The sequence below is a fragment of the Giraffa tippelskirchi genome, chromosome 7, assembly GCF_054371585.1.
Source record: "Giraffa tippelskirchi isolate mGirTip1 chromosome 7, T2T-mGirTip1v1.2.pri, whole genome shotgun sequence".
NCBI classification, from domain to species: domain Eukaryota; kingdom Metazoa; phylum Chordata; class Mammalia; order Artiodactyla; family Giraffidae; genus Giraffa; species Giraffa tippelskirchi.
Genome location: NC_137281.1, coordinates 108,066,853 through 108,083,423, shown reverse-complemented (window position 1 = coordinate 108,083,423; position 16,571 = coordinate 108,066,853). Strand labels below are relative to the sequence as shown.

General features: G+C 40.6%; 1 protein-coding gene across 19 annotated transcripts in view; it reads left to right on the top strand.

Moving 5' to 3' along the window:
• Positions 1-3: 3 nt before the first annotated feature.
• The window catches only part of SNX1 (sorting nexin 1), a 35,166-nt gene continuing 18,598 nt past the window's right edge, over positions 4-16,571 (top strand). For 6 of the 19 annotated variants that reach the window (XR_014058845.1, XR_014058844.1, XM_081507427.1 and 3 more), the window contains exons 1-2: positions 238-384; positions 14,459-14,570. Coding sequence is in view for 14 of the 19 variants with exons in the window: in XM_081507418.1 (XP_081363544.1) it covers positions 370-384; positions 14,459-14,570 (127 nt within the window). In the remaining 5 variants the exon portion in view is untranslated. Of the gene's footprint in view, positions 181-237; positions 385-2,853; positions 3,027-14,458; positions 14,575-16,571 lie in introns of those variants that run through there. The other 13 variants (XR_014058842.1, XR_014058841.1, XM_081507420.1 and 10 more) reach the window with 5 other exon arrangements.

The following is a 16,571-nucleotide window of genomic DNA, read 5'->3' as shown; positions in this document are numbered from 1 at the left end:
CTCAGTAGCGAGCCTCGCGAGTTATCAACTTCCTGGTCTTCAATGGGCCAAGAGAAGCCTAAATGTCCAGAGGAGCAGATAATAGGCGGGACCGGACGGATTGTCGCGGAGGACGTAGGGAAAGGAGGCGCAAGGACTACAAGCCCCAGTATGCTTTGCTCGGTTTCGGCGGGGCAAGAGGTAAAAAAAAAAAAATTTCTTGGAGGCACGTGAGGCGCGTTGCGTGCTGGGACACATGGGCGTTTTCTTTGGAAGACGGCGAGCTGCATTATGGAACCTGTAGTCTCTGACGCTGGCGGGGGTGTTGATGGTGGGAGGTAACGATCTGTTACCCGCCGCTAATTGCCTTAGCGCCTGGATAAGCTAAAGATGAATCCTGAAGAGGTAGGGGAAAGAAGATCTTGATTTCTAATATTGGAGGAGCGTCTGCACGGAGACTCCCTACTATTTTTTTTTTTTGAGGGGGCCTCTTCCACTCGAAGTTTTCTTACTTCCTAGTCAGGCCGGAAGTGAGTTTCCGTTGCGGTGAAATGGGACGTGTTTGGAACCTAGTGAAGATGGTTAGGCGTGGTAGGAGAAGGAGTTAGTTTCTGGTTTTCCCTTTTCATAGGGAAAACACAACTCATAGGGCCAGCACAACTTCCCATTACAGGCTATTTCTGCTAGTCGCCTTCAAGATAACTTAGAACGAGAGAGCTTTCTCATGTGTACAATAGTGACATTGGAGATCGCCATCCTAAAAAGAACCTCTTAAGTCCTCTGGTGTTGGTGGCTGTAACGGTTGCCAGTAACAAAGTCGGTGTTGTCAATTTTAATTTTATCCATTCATCCCTCCAGTCAAATCTCAAACGTTTATTGGATACTTAATTTGCTAGGCTTGGTCTATAGATGCCCAGGGTACAGAGATAGGACACGGAACCTACCCTCATGCAGGTCTGTGAGCAGGTCTCTGATGGTGAAGAATTGGCACTTACGAACAAACTAAACCTTTTGTCAAAGTTGATGCCGAGTTTCGTACCATCTCTATTGAGAGGAAAAGTAAGGATTATCTTGCTAAAGTATCCCACGATAACATATCCCATTTATCTTTAAAGTCTTGTCTAGCTACTCTAGATTTTAGGCCCACCAGACAACCAGTGAATAGTTTAGGTCCCAGGAAGCTTTCGCTCAGAGTTTAATAAGTCCCCCACCATCTGTTCCACTCCACTTACTCCACAGCAGTTGAGAGAATCCTAACTGCTTTGTGACCAGACTTAGGACTCTGAAGTCTCACTTCCTCTTTGAAGTCTCTCGACTTCAAGCAGAATTGATGCTCTCTTTTACTGTGCTCCCACAGCACATTATAGCACTGTCCATTTACATGCCCATCTCCCTCAAGTGCCTAGTGAACCAGAAGCGTGTTTATTTCTGTATCTCAAATGCATAGCAGGGTGCCAGGCAGCAATGGGGGTGGTGGTTTAGTCCCTAAGTGTCCAACTCTTGCAACCCCATGGACTGTAGTCTGCCGGGATCCTCTGTCCATAGGATTCTCCTTTGATCCTCAGTATCTGTTTCTTGAATGAATTAACTAAACGTTCTCGAAAGAATAACTAGCGCAACTTTTACTGTTTATCTGTCCAGAGACTGCAATCAAAAATATTTATTGAATTTCTGTGTAGCCACTGTGCTTGGTATGAGTTGGTGGCATGTAGAGGTTTTCAGACTTGCTTCTTCTTCTGCTTAAAAATCTCAGTAGTTAAAGCGATCTAGAGTGCAAAGAGACTGCAGAAGCTCGGGTTCCCTCAGTTCAGTTTAGTTGCTCAGTCCTGTCTGACTCTTTGTGACCCCATGGGCTGCAGCACACCAGGCTTCCCAGTCCATCACCAACTCCCAGAGCTTACTCAAACTCATATCCATCGAGTTGGTGATGCCATCTAACCATCTCATCCTCTGTCCTCCCTTTCTCCTGCTTTCAGTCTTTCCCAGCATCAGGGTCTTTTTTAATGAGTCAGTTCTTCACATCAGGTGGCCAAAGTACTGGAGCTTCAGCTTCAGCATCAGTCCTTCCAATGAATAGTCCAGACTGATTTCTTTTAGGATTGACTGGTTTGATCTCCTTGGGGTCCAAGGGACTCTCAAGAGTCTTCTCCAACACCACAGTTCAAAAGCATCAATTCTTCAGCGCTCAGCTTTCTTTATGGTCCAACTCTCACATCCATACATGACTACTGGAAAAAACTTAGCTTTGACTAGAAGGACCTTTGTCGGCAAAGTAATGTCTCTGCTTTTTAATACGCTGTCTAGGTTGGTCATAGCTTTTCTTCCAAGTAGGAAGCGTCTTTTAATTTCATGGCTGCGGTCACCATCTGCAGTGATTTTTGGAGCCCAAGAAAATAAAGTCTTTGATTGTTTCCATTGTTTCCCCATCTCTTGCCATGAAGTGATGGGACCTGGATGCTATGATCTTAGTTTTTTGAATGCTGAGTTTTAAGCCAGCTTTTTCACTCTCCTCTTTCACTTTCATCAAGAAGCTCTTTAGTTCCTCTGCGTTTTCTGCCAAAAGGGTGGTGTCATCTGCATATCTGAGGTTATCGATATTTCTCCGGGCAATCTTGATTCCAGCCTCCTTAAGTCCTTTTTCCCTGCTCCTCTGCCCCGTGGTTAGGATCACCGCGTCGCGATCTAGGGCTCGGATTGGCTGGGCAGGAGCCGCCGGCCAGCCCCGCCCCGCCCCCAGTCTGAAGGCCTCGCCCCCGCACCCCCCCCCTCCCCGCGCGTCCCTCGGGGCTAGTGGCTGCCATTCCCCCTTAGCTCCTCTGGAACGCTGTGCTCGCGGGCCTATCTCTCTATAAAGTTGTTGTTGAGGCTTCCGCCGCGGTTGGAGGAAGATGGCGTCGGGTGGTGGTGGCTGTAGCGCTTCGGAGAGACTCCCTCCGCCCTTTCCCGGCCTGGAGCCGGAGTCCGAGGGGGCGGTCGGGGGCTCAGAACCCGAGGCCGGGGACAGCGACACCGAGGGGGAGGATATTTTCACCGGCGCCGCGGCTGTCGTGAGTTCTCACCCTTCGGGGCAGGTGGAGGGGCGCCCCGAAAGGAAAGAGAGGCTAAGCGAGGGTCGGGGAGGCTGGGCAGAGCGGGCCTGGCAAGACCTTGCGTTGGTGACAGTAGTCGTGGCTTGGGTTCTAGATGAACACGGAGACGGAGGACCTTGGCTTCCCCGCTCCTGGACGGACAGTGAGAAGTGAGGGGTGTGGTGGCTTCTCAGCAGAGATCTCGAACAGCTAAGAGCCGCCAAGGCAGACATTTGGCCCTGCCGTGTGGTAACCCCGCGGACCCACGGGGCTGTTTTGCTGGTGGTTTCCTGCCCAGCTGATTTAATAGATCAAAATAAGGGAATGGGGTGCTGACTTTCCTTTCCCTCGCCTTACTGTACCAAGGATGGATGAATGGTTTTATCTGGAGTTGCCCAGGATAGTGACCTGTCCACAAATCCTTTCCTTAGCTCAGTCTGTTGTTGTTCTTTAGTCGCCAAGTGGTGTCTGACTCTTTGAGACCCCATGGACTGTATCCAGCCAGGCTCCTCTGTCCATGGGATTTCCCAGGCAAGAATATTGGAGTGAGTTGCTATTTCCTTCTCCAGGGGATCTTCCCGACCCAGGGATCAAACCCTCATCTCCTGCATTGTCAGGTGGATTCTTTACCGCTGAGCCATCAGAGAAGCCCCTTTTAGCTCAATGTGTGCGCTCAGTCCTTGACTCAGTAGTTACCAATTATTACTAAAGGCCCTTTCTGGATATTTATCTATGAGAATTAGGTTGACTCCTTTGATCTCCAGGAAAAGCCTGCCAGATGTTGGTTGAAAAAAAGGTCCTGCCAGGTAAATCACTACATAGAAAAAGCTCTGTCTCTTGTAAAGGGATGTGTGCTTAAGTACCTCACTGGGAGCAAATCTGTAAATGCAAGAAGGAAATGGTGTTTTTCATAGTAGTATCTGGGTGTTAGGTATTGGGAAAAACTAATCTTTATATGTGGAATGTGGAAATCAGTACAGTAATCAGTTCTGGAACCAGTGGAGATGTTTGGGTCTGTTTTATAAGGATTACTGATTCATATTGTTTGGTACAGTTAGTTCCAGGTTGAAAACTTCCTCAGTGCTAGGAGTGAACTTATGTGTTTTTTTTTATCTCGGATAATGCTTATCTTCATAGTAGCTACACAGTATGTGAATGAGTAAACAGCTTTAAATTCTTTATGCAGGCATGCATCTGAGAAATTTGAGGCTTGTCTCATGTCAGAAAAAGTTTGTTTCATCGCAATATCTTCTGGAATAATTTATAGAATTTTCCATGTACTGATTTAGGAATTAAGTTCATAATCCCATCTAAAAAGTATTTGCTGATGCTAATATAACAACTCAAACTGTCTAATGAAGTCTCTGTTATTCCAAGAAATAACTTTTGCTGCTAATTTAGTTGTTTTCTATCCCATTTAAAACAAATGTTTTGTCTATTCCTTTAGTAATTCTCTCATAAACCATGAAGAATTCTCTCATATCAGCCACTGTTGATAACTGCTGGGCTGGTAGATAGCCTGAACATCTGAAAATAGATACTCTGGCCCTGAAAGTGATTGGTCACATAGGCAAATGATGATTTATTTTTCAAAAAAGACCCTGGAAGGATGCGGTGTTATTTTTCTGAAGTTCTCTAAATAAGTTCAGGAGATTGTGATTTGATTGATCTCACCAGGTTACTTCCCATAGTTATTGATACTTCTGTCTCCTAACACAGTGAAATTTGCATAATTTTCATCTAAGGGAAGGAGGAGGGGGTCAGAGTGAACTTGTTCTACCACAGAAAGCCAAATTATTTTTTATTTAGATTTTGATCCAGGAAAACTGAGTTGCTGAGGGACCTAAAATGCCACCTATAAGTAATTTATTTTAGCAGCCTGTCCTGAAGTTAATCTTCAGGAATCCAAGACACCAAGATTCCTCACCAGTTAGGGTGTGAATTTCTTGTTAAATAGTCATTTATACAGATTATATTATAATAAATGCTCTACTTGTGAGGCAGTGTGAGGAGACAGATTGCAGTGCTTCTGTATCTTAAGGAAAATCATTGAAAAATAAGGTAATAAAGTGGGCCTGAAGGCTGATTTAAATCCAGACTCTGTTACTTGCTGGCTTAACCTTGCACAGGATACTTATTTACTCTGTACAGTTTTCTCATGTGTAAAATGTGAATAGAGTATTTACCTCCACCATTATTGTGAGGATTAAATTAGAATACCTGTAAAACACATAGAACAGTTGAGCATTTTGTAAACTGGAATTACTTGAAGAATAAAAAACCCACAAAATCTAATAATGGATTAGAAAAGTTAATCCTAAAAATGATTAATATCAAACTAGTAATAAGATTGATTTGATTAAAAGGCATCAAAGTAGGCATATAATGACTTCAGTAACATCTTACTGATTTAAGTTTATTTTCATAACTGTGTTTTGTTGCATGTTGGAGGCAAAGGAAGGAGCACTGAAGAATTGAGAAGCTGAGGCATGTAAATTTTAAAACTCATTTATGGTATGCATGTGAGTTCCTGGACATTGATGTAACAGCTGCTGCTGTTAATCATCCCATCTGCTCTCTTTTAGAGCCCAAGAGGCTTTGTTAATTTAGTAATAAGAATATGATTTGATTTATAACTGAAGGAGCTGCCCATGATACGCATTTTAGGATGTACAAACCAGTTATTTGAATGGGAGGTGAGCAAGCTTAGTCGCTCAGTCATCTTTGGGCCCCTTCGGACTGTAGCCCGCCAGGCTCCTCTGTCCGTGGGATTTTTTGGAGAATACTGGAGTGGTAGCTATTTCCTCCTCCAGGGGATATTCCCAACCGAGGGATGGAACTCGAGTCTCCTGTGTCTCCTGCATTGCAGGAGGATTCTTTACCCACTGAGCCGTCTGGGAAGCCCATAGACTGGAGTTAAAAAGAATTATTGAAACGAATCTGAAATCATTGTCTTAAACCTGAATGAAAACCAGTTTGGGGAAGGTCTGATTCTTAAGAATACCTAAGACCTTACCTTCTTTATGCCTCTTACTTTGTGGTCTTAGGAATAAAATGGTCTAAAATTCTAAATATGTTATCTGAATCTTTGGACCTGAATCTAGATATGTCTTGATTTAGTTAAAACTTTCTTAGTTCTAGAAAAGGGTTAATTTTTCCTTTAATAAAAGCAGAGACTAAATTGGAGCCACTCTTTGGGTCTCCTAACTCTTAAAATTACTATGTTGAAAAGACTAAATGGCGTACATATTTTTACATCTCATTTGACCTCACTGGCCTTATTTGCATACTTCTAAACCTGAATGATAAAATTGAAATAAGTTCTTTATCTTCCCTCCCAGAAGTTCTGATATGCCCATCTCTTTTTAGCAATATGTCAGGATCACCATTAGACTTGACCTCTGAATAAGAGAACTGTGAACAGCCTTTCTCATACTGAAAAAAATGGAGGAAAACAGATTAATGATATCCTCCGTTCAAATTTTGACAAATCTGGTGACTTCTTTGTTTGGCGATTTATTACACCAATTAGATTTTCCTCACTACTCTTACTCGTAAATTAAAACCCTCATAATTAGAGAAATGGCCAAAAAAAAAAAAGAAATAGGATAAAGACAAAACAGCAAGGGATTTGAAAAGTCATGTCTTAAAAAAGATTTCTTTGGGGTAATCAAGACTTATTTACATATTTCCACTGGTGTTTAAGACTAAAGAACAATATCACTGGCTTTTATTGGTAATCAGAAGTCAAGGATAACAGCTAGCTTCTGATTGACAGTGTTTTATGGGCTGCAGAGAATTATATAAACCTAAGTTATATATTAACATTTAGACAAAAAAAGACATGGTATTTTTAGAATCCAGTCCTACCTGTATGATCAATATAACATGTATCCCTGGGGGAATCGTGGTATAAAACACAACAAAAATTTATCATTGTGACCATTTTTAATTGTACACTTTAGCAGTGTTAAGTGTACTCACATTTGTGTGAAACAGATCTCCCGTAGTTCTGAAATTCTGTACCTGTTAAGTAACAACACCCCTTACCCCTCTCCTCTCAGCCCCTGGTAACCCCATTCTCCTTTCTGTTTCTATGAATCTAACTGATTCTATGAATTTAGCTAAATTTGACCTCATATAAGTAGAATCACATAGTATTTGTCTTTTTATGACTGGTTTATTTCACTTAGCACGATATCCTCAGGATTCATCTGTATTGTAACATGTATCATAATTTCCTTCCTTTTTTAAGGCTGAATAATATTCCATCAAATGTGTTTACCACATTTTTGTTTATCCAAACATCCCCCAGTGGACATGTGGGTTGCTTCTACCTTTTGGCTCTTGTGAGTAGTGCTGCTATGGGTGTGCAGATATCTCTTTGAGACGCTGCTTTCAGTTCTTTCAGATATATATACTCAGAAGTGGGTTTGTTGGATCATAAAGTAGTTCTATTTTTAAGGTTCTGAGGAACCTCCATACTGTTTTCCATAGCAGTTGCACCATTTTACAATCTTAGCTCTTTTTTAAAACCAGATTATTTCCTTTAGAGTACTTACAGGATAACTTTTTTAGATCTGGATGTACTTTGGTAAATTCATTAAAAGCCCTAAGGAAACTGATAGTTTAGCTGACAATATTTTAATTCTTTGTTCGCAAAATATATGATGGCTATTCCCAAAGGTGTAACATGTCCCGAGTAAGTTTCTTGATGCTATCTCTTCTCTGTTCCTAATCAGGCTTCTGAAAATTAATCTATACAACTGCTAAGTCGCTTCAGTCGTGTCCGACTCTGTGCGACCCCATAGACGGCAGCCCACCGGGCTCCGCCATCCCTGGGATTCTCCAGGCAAGAATACTGGAGTGGGTTGCCATTTCCTTCTCCAGTGCATGAAAGGGAAAAGTGAAAGTGAAGTCGCTCAGTCGTGTCTGACTCTTAGCGACCCCATGGACTGTAGCCTACCAGGATCCTCCGTCCATGGGATTTTCCAAGCAAGAGTACTGGAGTGGGGTGCCATTGCCTTCTCCGATCTATACAACAGTATATTTTAAAACAGATTTATTGCTTTGTTGCTTTAGCTAATGGTATAGTCATTGATGACTAATATTAGTAAGTAGTCATGGGTAGGTGTCCATCTAGTGTGTGGTATTTTCTATAAGCATGTTGTCTCAAACACTTATTTTTGGAGCTGACATCACATCAGGTGGTCAGATCTGATCAAAAGATCAGAAGTCGAAATTACACATTTTCCACATAGGTCTGATACAGATGCTCTTGGAAAATCAGTAACTGGTATTATGGCTAAAGATTCATTTTAATGCTCAGCTCAAATTGTAAACTTCTAATAAGTTTAGATTTTTCTGAAGTACATAGACTCATTGGTTTCTCAATTATAGACTAAGTTAACTTAGCCTTCAAGATTATGGAGGAAAAGCTAACAAAAGTAGTTATAAAGTACTTTTGGAGGAAAGAGCATGAGAGAAGACTTTTGAAAATGACTAATAAGAACCCAGGACTGCAGAGGATGACATGGTTGGATGACATCACCAACCTGATGGACATGAGTCTGAGCAGACTCTGGGAGTTGGTGATGGACAGGGAATCCTGGTGTGCTGCAGTTCATGGGGTCGCAAAGGGTTGGACACGACTGCGCAACTGAACTGAACTGAGTAAGAACCCAACTTAAAATTTATTTAAAATTAGAGTTTGGGGCTTATTCAAGAAGCAACAAGGTTGCAATCTGACTTCTAGTTTCCGTAGGGAGTTGCTGCCCCTTTGCTTATTCAGATGTCAAGGTAGTTCTAGTGTCTTGGCCTCTTGTGGTTTGTTTGGTTGGCAAGGGAGAGAGGAAAAAGAGCACTCTAATTTCTCTCCTTTGGTCGTCAAAACTCTTCAGCCGTCTTTAGTAATCGCTGGCATAAGTAAATCATGAGTCGTTTATAGTTACTAGAGCAAGTAGCCATAAGTACCTCATTTCCAGGAAAAGCCTGTTGCTCAACTTTTTCTGGCTTATTCTTTTGCTTAGTCAAATGGACAGCTGGGGCTTCATTTTGCTTTCAGAGCAGATTTGAACTGGGTTCATTTTGCTTTTTCAGTTTAGAAGCTAATGTACCATTAGTATTCTGATCCTTCTGCAATTTGGGGCCCTTCTAAGTTATATTAGTTTGAGATCCCAAAAATTTGGTATGGAAATTACACCAGAGGATTCAGTAGAATATCTGTAGCTAAATTATCTCATGGATAACCTTTCAGTTTGAGGTCTCCACTGCACTTGCTCATAGTTTTCCTTAACTAGCTCAGTAGTCAGCCTCAGACTCAGTTACCCTTCTAGCTCCCCTTTTACATTTTCATTAGTCTTAGAGGAACTAACTCAGAGGTTCTCTACCTTTTGTATGTCATGGACTCATCAGCAGTCCAAGGAAGCCTATGGACCCATCTCAGAATAATGTTTTTAAACGTATAAAATACATAATATTACACAGAAAACCAATTATACTGAAATCTAATTATCAAAACATTAAAACAATTTTATATTAGTAACATATGCTTTTTAAAAAGTGCTTTAATTACTATCTAGGGATAGATCTAATAACCGTGATTTTTAAATGAAATTTTGAGGTCTGTAACTATAAGATCATAAAAAAATATCTAATTTCTGTTAGTTATGCTCAGGTACTGCTACTACTCATAATTTGTTGCCTATCTTTATAATTGAAGAAGATGCTGAATTTTAGAGGTTAATGAAAAGTAAATTGTAATTTTATTCCCATTTTAATTCATAGACCCCCTCCTGAATTCTGTGACTCAGAGACCCCAGATAAGAATCGCTACTTTAATTCCTTAAATTATGAAAGGGGGTAATACCGTGAAATCATTTGGGTTAGTCGGATATTCACCCAGTTTGTAGAATAAGATGCATCAAAATCCAGTGGACACTAAACGTCCATTCTCCTAAGCACAGGCACTTTTAGTGTATCTGTGTCATTTTTGAAATGTGATGTGGAGAGGAGTCACTGCTTGTGGTAGGAATCTGCTTCTTCCCCAACATGTCTACTCCTAATCTCAGAACCTGTGAATGTTTTATATTACCAAGTAATTAAGGTTGCTAAATAGCTGATCTTGTGCTTGGTCACTTCAGTCATGTCTGACTCTTTGGGACTCTATGGACTATAACCTGCCAGGTTCCTGTGTCCGTGGGATTCTTCAGGCAAGAATACTGGAGTGGATTGCCATGCCCTCCAGGGGATCTTCCCAACCCGGAGATCGAACCCAAGTCTTCTGCACTGCAGGTGAATTCTTTACTGCTGCACCACCGGGAAAGCCCTGGCTGACATTAAGGGAAATTATCCTGGATTATCTGAGTAAACCCAGTGCAACAATAAGGATTCTTTAAAAATGGAAGAGACAGAGAGTGACTACCTTCAGATGAAAGGCACAGAGAGCTGTAACATTTTTGCCTTTGAAATGGAGGAAGCAGGCCATAAACCCAGGAATATAGGCAGCTTCTAGAAGCTAGAAAGAGCAAGGAAGTAGATTCTCCCCTCGAACCTCCAGAAGGGAATGCAGCCCTGATGATACTTTGATTTTAGCCCAGTGAGACATGTATTGACTTCCACAGAACTATAATAAATTTGCATTGTTTAATCTGTTAAATGTATAGTAACTTGTCACAGCCATGATAGAAAACTAATATACTACCTCCACTTAGCTCATTTCTCCACAGAAGTAAATGTGGCAAAAGGAACAGTATCTCATGCTTCCAGGATAATTTTTAAAGACTTTATGGCTGCTGTAGTTTCTGAGGTTGATTTATTCCTAGTTGTCCTTCTCTTGTCACACCATTCTGTAGCTCCATCTTGCCTTAACTAAATTAGCCTAATTTTTCCATTGGAAAGTGAATATATACCCTTGTTCTCTAGAAGTGCTGTTACCAGAGTTTTGTTATATGGATTCATCCTCTAAATGCTATTGATAATTTCAGCTGTATTACCCTTCTGCAATCCCTGGAATGTAAAGCAGCGGTTCTGCCTGGAGCAAAGAGCAGTTGAGCAACATGAGGAAGAATTACAGCTAGTTAACCTGTACAGAAGAGACCCGGAATCACAGCAGTGCTTGGCAGGACTGAATGACTGTGTCAGCTCTGAGGGACAGGAAGCCCACATCTGTCCTTCCCTGAGCTAAGAAATTGCATTAGTGGCTTGAGCCTCATGGTTTGAAGCGGGTAATTGGCAAGGAATACCTGTTTGCTCTTAACAGAAGTGCTCTCTTGCTGGCAGATCTTTCTAGTGCCTCTCTGACAATTAGGATTAGGCTGTCTTGTAATTATAAACAGAAGCACTTGAACTTTCTTAAACAGACTTATCAGTAGAACCACCTGCTGGAGTTAACAGCCAAAGAGAGTCAGCAACCATTGAATATTCTAGACTAGGATTCTGTCACTAAAAGAAAGAATGCTTCCTTTATTAAGAAAAAGAGGGGAGTGGGCAGGGGAAGTAAGCAGGTCCATTCTTTGGCTTTATTAACTACATCATAAGCAAACTATATTCATCACAGAAAATAGTCTTAACTCTTGCCTAGAAATTTAACCCTCTTCAAACAGAGTTTTGTGACTTATTGACTATTAAGAGATTTTTAAAATATGGATTATAAAGCAAGCCTTATTTTTAGTATTGATTTTGCCACTCTGTAGTCAGTGTGCCTCTGCCCCACAAAATGAGTCTGTGAATCTGTTTCTGTTTTGTAAATAAGTTCATTTGTATCATATTTTTAGATGCCACATGTAAGTGATATAATATTTGTCTTTATCTCTCTTACTTCACTTAGTATGAAGATCTGTAAGTCCATCCAATATGGTCAAGTATTCATTGTATATATTTACCAATCTTGTCTACCCATTTATTTGTTGATGGACATTTAGATTGTTTCCATGTCTTGGCTATTGTATATAGTGCTGCTATGAACATTGGGGAGGATTATATTTTCAAATTAGAGTTTTCTTTGGGTATATGCCCAGGAGTGGGATTGCTGGATCATATGGCAACTCTATTTTTAGTTTTTCTAGGAATCTCTATACTGTTCTCCATAGTTGTTCAATCAATTTACATTCCCACCAACAGTGTAGGAGGGTTCCATTTTCTCTACACCTGCTCCAGATTTGTTCTTTGTAGACTTTTTCGTGATGGCCATTATGACCAGTGTGAGGCAATATCTCGTAGTTTTGATTCACATTTTTCTAACAGTTAGTGACGTTGAGCACCTTTTCATGTGCTTGTTAGCAATCTGTATGTCTTTTTAGATCTTCTACCCATTCTTTGATTGAGTTTCTTTAAAAAAAAAAAATTTTTTTTTAAATTTTTGGTTGCATCAAGTCTTAGCTGCAGTGATCGGGTTTTTCTCTAGTTGTGGCATGCTGACTCAGTTGTGCTGCTGCATGTGGGATCTTGGTTCCCTAACCAGGGATTGAACCCTCATCTCCTGCACTGGAAGGCAGACTCTTAACCACTGGACCACCAGGAAAGTCCTGGGTTGCTTGTTTTTTGTTGTTGTTATTGAGTTGCATGAGCTATTTATATATTTTAGAAATTATGCCCTTGTTGGTCTCATCATTTGCAAATATTTTCTCCCAGAGAGCTGTTCTACCATTGCTCCAGAAAATGTTCTTAATCTTTAAACTTCCAAGTTTAGATGGTAAATCAGAAATGGAAAGCTGATTTTATTCATCTCCATGTCACAAGAATGGGTTCTTCTAGGTGTTGTTTAAAAGGGGTAAACTCTAACCAGTGCTTTTCTTGTTGCTTTAGTCTCTCTGGTGAGCTATTAGTAAATTACATTGACATACATATATTCTTAATGTATCTTGAGGTTTCATCTCTCCTAGATCTCCACATCGAGGCAACTGGTATTAGTGGGAACTGAATTAAAAGAAATCAGATGGGTTTTCATGAGATTCCCTTTACTCTACCAGAGCATGTATAGGACGGAAGTGTGTATGTAAGAAAGCGGTTGGCAACATAAGAGGCAGAAGGGAAGTGTGGGGTTTGGTTTTGTCTGTGTTGTATGTGTCTCTGTAGTGATTTTTTTGGTTACTGCAGTGATTTTTTTGGTTATCTTTTTAAGATTGTGGAAGCAACTGGAAGACAAAATCAGTGTCTCTAACAGAATTGGTAACATTTAAGCACATATAACTAAAAGCTCATTAAATCTTACTAGCATAAACAATTTCAGTAGAAACATTGTTTGCTAGTATCAATCTATGTATTGGTTACAGTTTCTTTCCCTGAGGGTGGCACTAATACTGGGATAGAGCTGTTGGCATGGCAAATTCATTGTACCCAGTAAATCTGTCATTTCACTTTATCTGGTCAGAAAGGGCCTGTTTCCAAGGAACAAATGCCCTCAGATTTGTTAAGGAAGTGTTTCATAAAAGATCCCTTAAGTCAGGTCTTTTAACTGATTTGGCCTTGGGGTCTGACTTCAAAACTTTCTAGTATGACACCATGGCTTTTGAAGCCAGATTCCTAGCTTTTTGTTCATTTTCTACACAATCCAGCTTTGTTCACTCTGGTATCCGTCTGGGGCCTCACCCCACCCTTGTTTATAGCTGATCACTGAGCTTTTGATGAAAGCCATGGACTGACTGTATTTTCACCATGTGCCCATAGGCTAAGCATGGCTGGTTTTTCTTCTGCTAGCCTAACATAAGTCTGGTTGAAAATTGTTTCTCTAGAAGTTAAGGATGAAAAGATGAATTATACTTACAAATAACATTAGACGTGAAGTGTTACACCTTCTCTTGCCTGTGAGGAGGGGTGGTAATGTCCACACAATTGGACGTCAGTGAATGGTTCAGCTAAGGCCACAAAGTAAATCAGGATCAGAGCTTGAATTCTGGACCTTAGTGTGGTATCCTGGACACTAGAATGTGCCCCATCAGCATTTGAAAGAGTAAAGGTCATCAACTGAGAAATGGATCTAGACGGGTTCTTTTGAAAATTATCTGTGTATACACATACCCACATTGGCATCATGTGCCTTGGGGTAGGATGGTTCAGCGGGGTTATAGTGTTAGAAATTAACACTAAAATGTATGAGTTTATTTTAGCTGTGATCACTCAGGCCAGTTACATCACTAGTAACCATCTGCTGCTTATTGAACTAGTTGACTAGTGACCCTGTCTTCCCCTAAACACCTGGCAGAGCAACTGAGGAATACATCAAAAGTCACTTTCTAGGTTTGTTTGTTTTGGGGTTTTTTGTTTTTTTTGCCCATGGTGAGTTCCCTAATCCGGGATCGAACCCATGTCCCCTGCAGTAGAAGCACGAAGTCTCAACCAGTGGACCACCAGGGAAGTCCTCTAGGTTTGTTTTTAATGGTACTATTTTATTCAAAGTATTTCTTTGTTTTCAGAGTAAGCCCCAGTCTCCAAAGAGAATTGCTTCCCTTCTTCCCATCAACAGTGGAGCCAAAGAAAATGGGATTCATGAGGAACAAGATCAAGAGCCACAGGATCTCTTTGCAGGCAAGTATGGACTCAAAACTTAAGCTGGGAATCTTCTAACTTGCTGAATTAAAGTAAAAAGTTGTATATATATGAGAAAGGCAACTCTTTGTAAGATACTATTGTGGAGGATTGCAAAACATAAAAGGCAGTACCTGTCATCAAGATATAGGTTTAGTGAGTAAAACATAAATATACAGTTACTTAATTAAGTCATGCGAACTTAGAGGGGTCTGAGAGGAGACTAATGCAGTGGTTTTAGACTTTTATGACAAAGATTCATAGTAAGAAATACACTTTCTGTCATAATCCAGAATATTTATATATTTATATAAAATGAAATAAAGTTTTCTTGAGTGACTTGCCCTTACTATTTTCCATACAATCTGAAATTTTCTATTGTCTCTCTTTTTTAAAATGCTGTTTGCAACCCACTAAATTGCTATCACAATTCCCCAGTGAACGACAGCCTGCAGTTTGAAAAACACTAGGATTGAGTTTCTCAGTCTTGGTACTCTTAGCATTTTGGGCCCAATAATTTTTTGTTGAGAAGGGCTGCCCTGTTCTCCACAAGGTATGGTCATCCCCACCCACCCCACCCAAAGACATTCAAAGACATTTGGCAATGGTTGGAGATGTTTTTGTTTGTCACACTTGGAAGTGCTGCTGGTTTCTGCTGGGTAGAGGCTGTGGATGCTTCTAACACCCTACAGTACACAGACAGCTGTTCAGCAAAAGAATTATCCAGCCCAAAATGTTGGTAGTGCCCTCAGTAATAAGCTCTGGTCTACAATGATCTTGTAAGACTTTTTGAAAGAAGCAGGGTTTATGTTGGAAAAAAAAAAGAGCGTGCAGATGTTTGGGGAGGGAGAATCAATAATATGGTATGTTTAAGGGACAGCAAACTCAGCAGGCCAGAAGCAGGGGCTTCTTAGAGATACCATGGAAGATAAGACTGGAAATGTTGTTTAGGAGGATTTTAGACAACAATAATAATTTGAATTTGAATTTTCATCCTAATGTCAGTTTAGAGCCATTGGTTTAATTGAGTTTTGAGTCAGGAAAGTGAAATGGGTAAGTGATGAAAGACTGACCTGATAGAATTATTATATAAAATGGATTGCGATGGACAAAGACTGGAGATGTCAGAAAGTGAAAGTGGCTCAGTCATGTCTGACTTTTTGCCACCCCATGGACTATATAGTCCATGGAATTCTCCAGGTCAGAATACTGGAGTGGGTAGCCTTTCCCTTTTCCAGGGGATCTTCCCAACCCAGGGGTCGAACCCAGGTCTCCTGCATTGCAGGTGGATTCTTTACCAGCTGAGCCACAAGGGAAGCTCAGAGATGTCAGAAGGCATCTTACAAATTAATTCCAGGATGAAATGGTAAAGGTAATAGAAATAGGAAAGGAAAGATAAAACTTTTCAAGAAATGAAATCAACAAAATCTGGTAATGGTGATTAGATGTAATGGGTGTACAAAAATGAAGATTAAAGACAAAGTCAAAAATTTCAAGCCCAAGGATTGGGAAGAAGATGGTACCATTTTGAGAACTACATTCTGCAGAAGAAAGTATCTTTGAGTTGGAGAGTGAGGAGAGTGAGTTTGGGTTTTAGATTTTTAAAGTTTTAAATGCAAAGGGAAATGCTCAGGAGGTTATTTGAACTATAGTAGTCTCCCTGGGGAAAGGAGTAAGAACTGGAGATATGGAAGTCAGTCTCCTAGAGGTGGTGATTAAAGCTGCCTTGTAAATGAGACCCTCAAAGGGGAGAATGACAAAGGAAAGGAAGAGATGAGAGGGTGGAGGGTAAGATCTTGGGAGGACTCTCACATTTGAAGTCATTGGAAAATTAAGACATGAGAAGAGTTTAGAAGAAAAAATATAAAGATTTCAAAGATTTTCCATTGCTTTCTTCTCTGAAACTTAAGTGCCTGCTATTTATTCTGCTAATGTTTATATTTTAGATAAAACTTCTGGAGAAGAAATGGAAATAATTATCTAGTTATATGGCAGATTGCA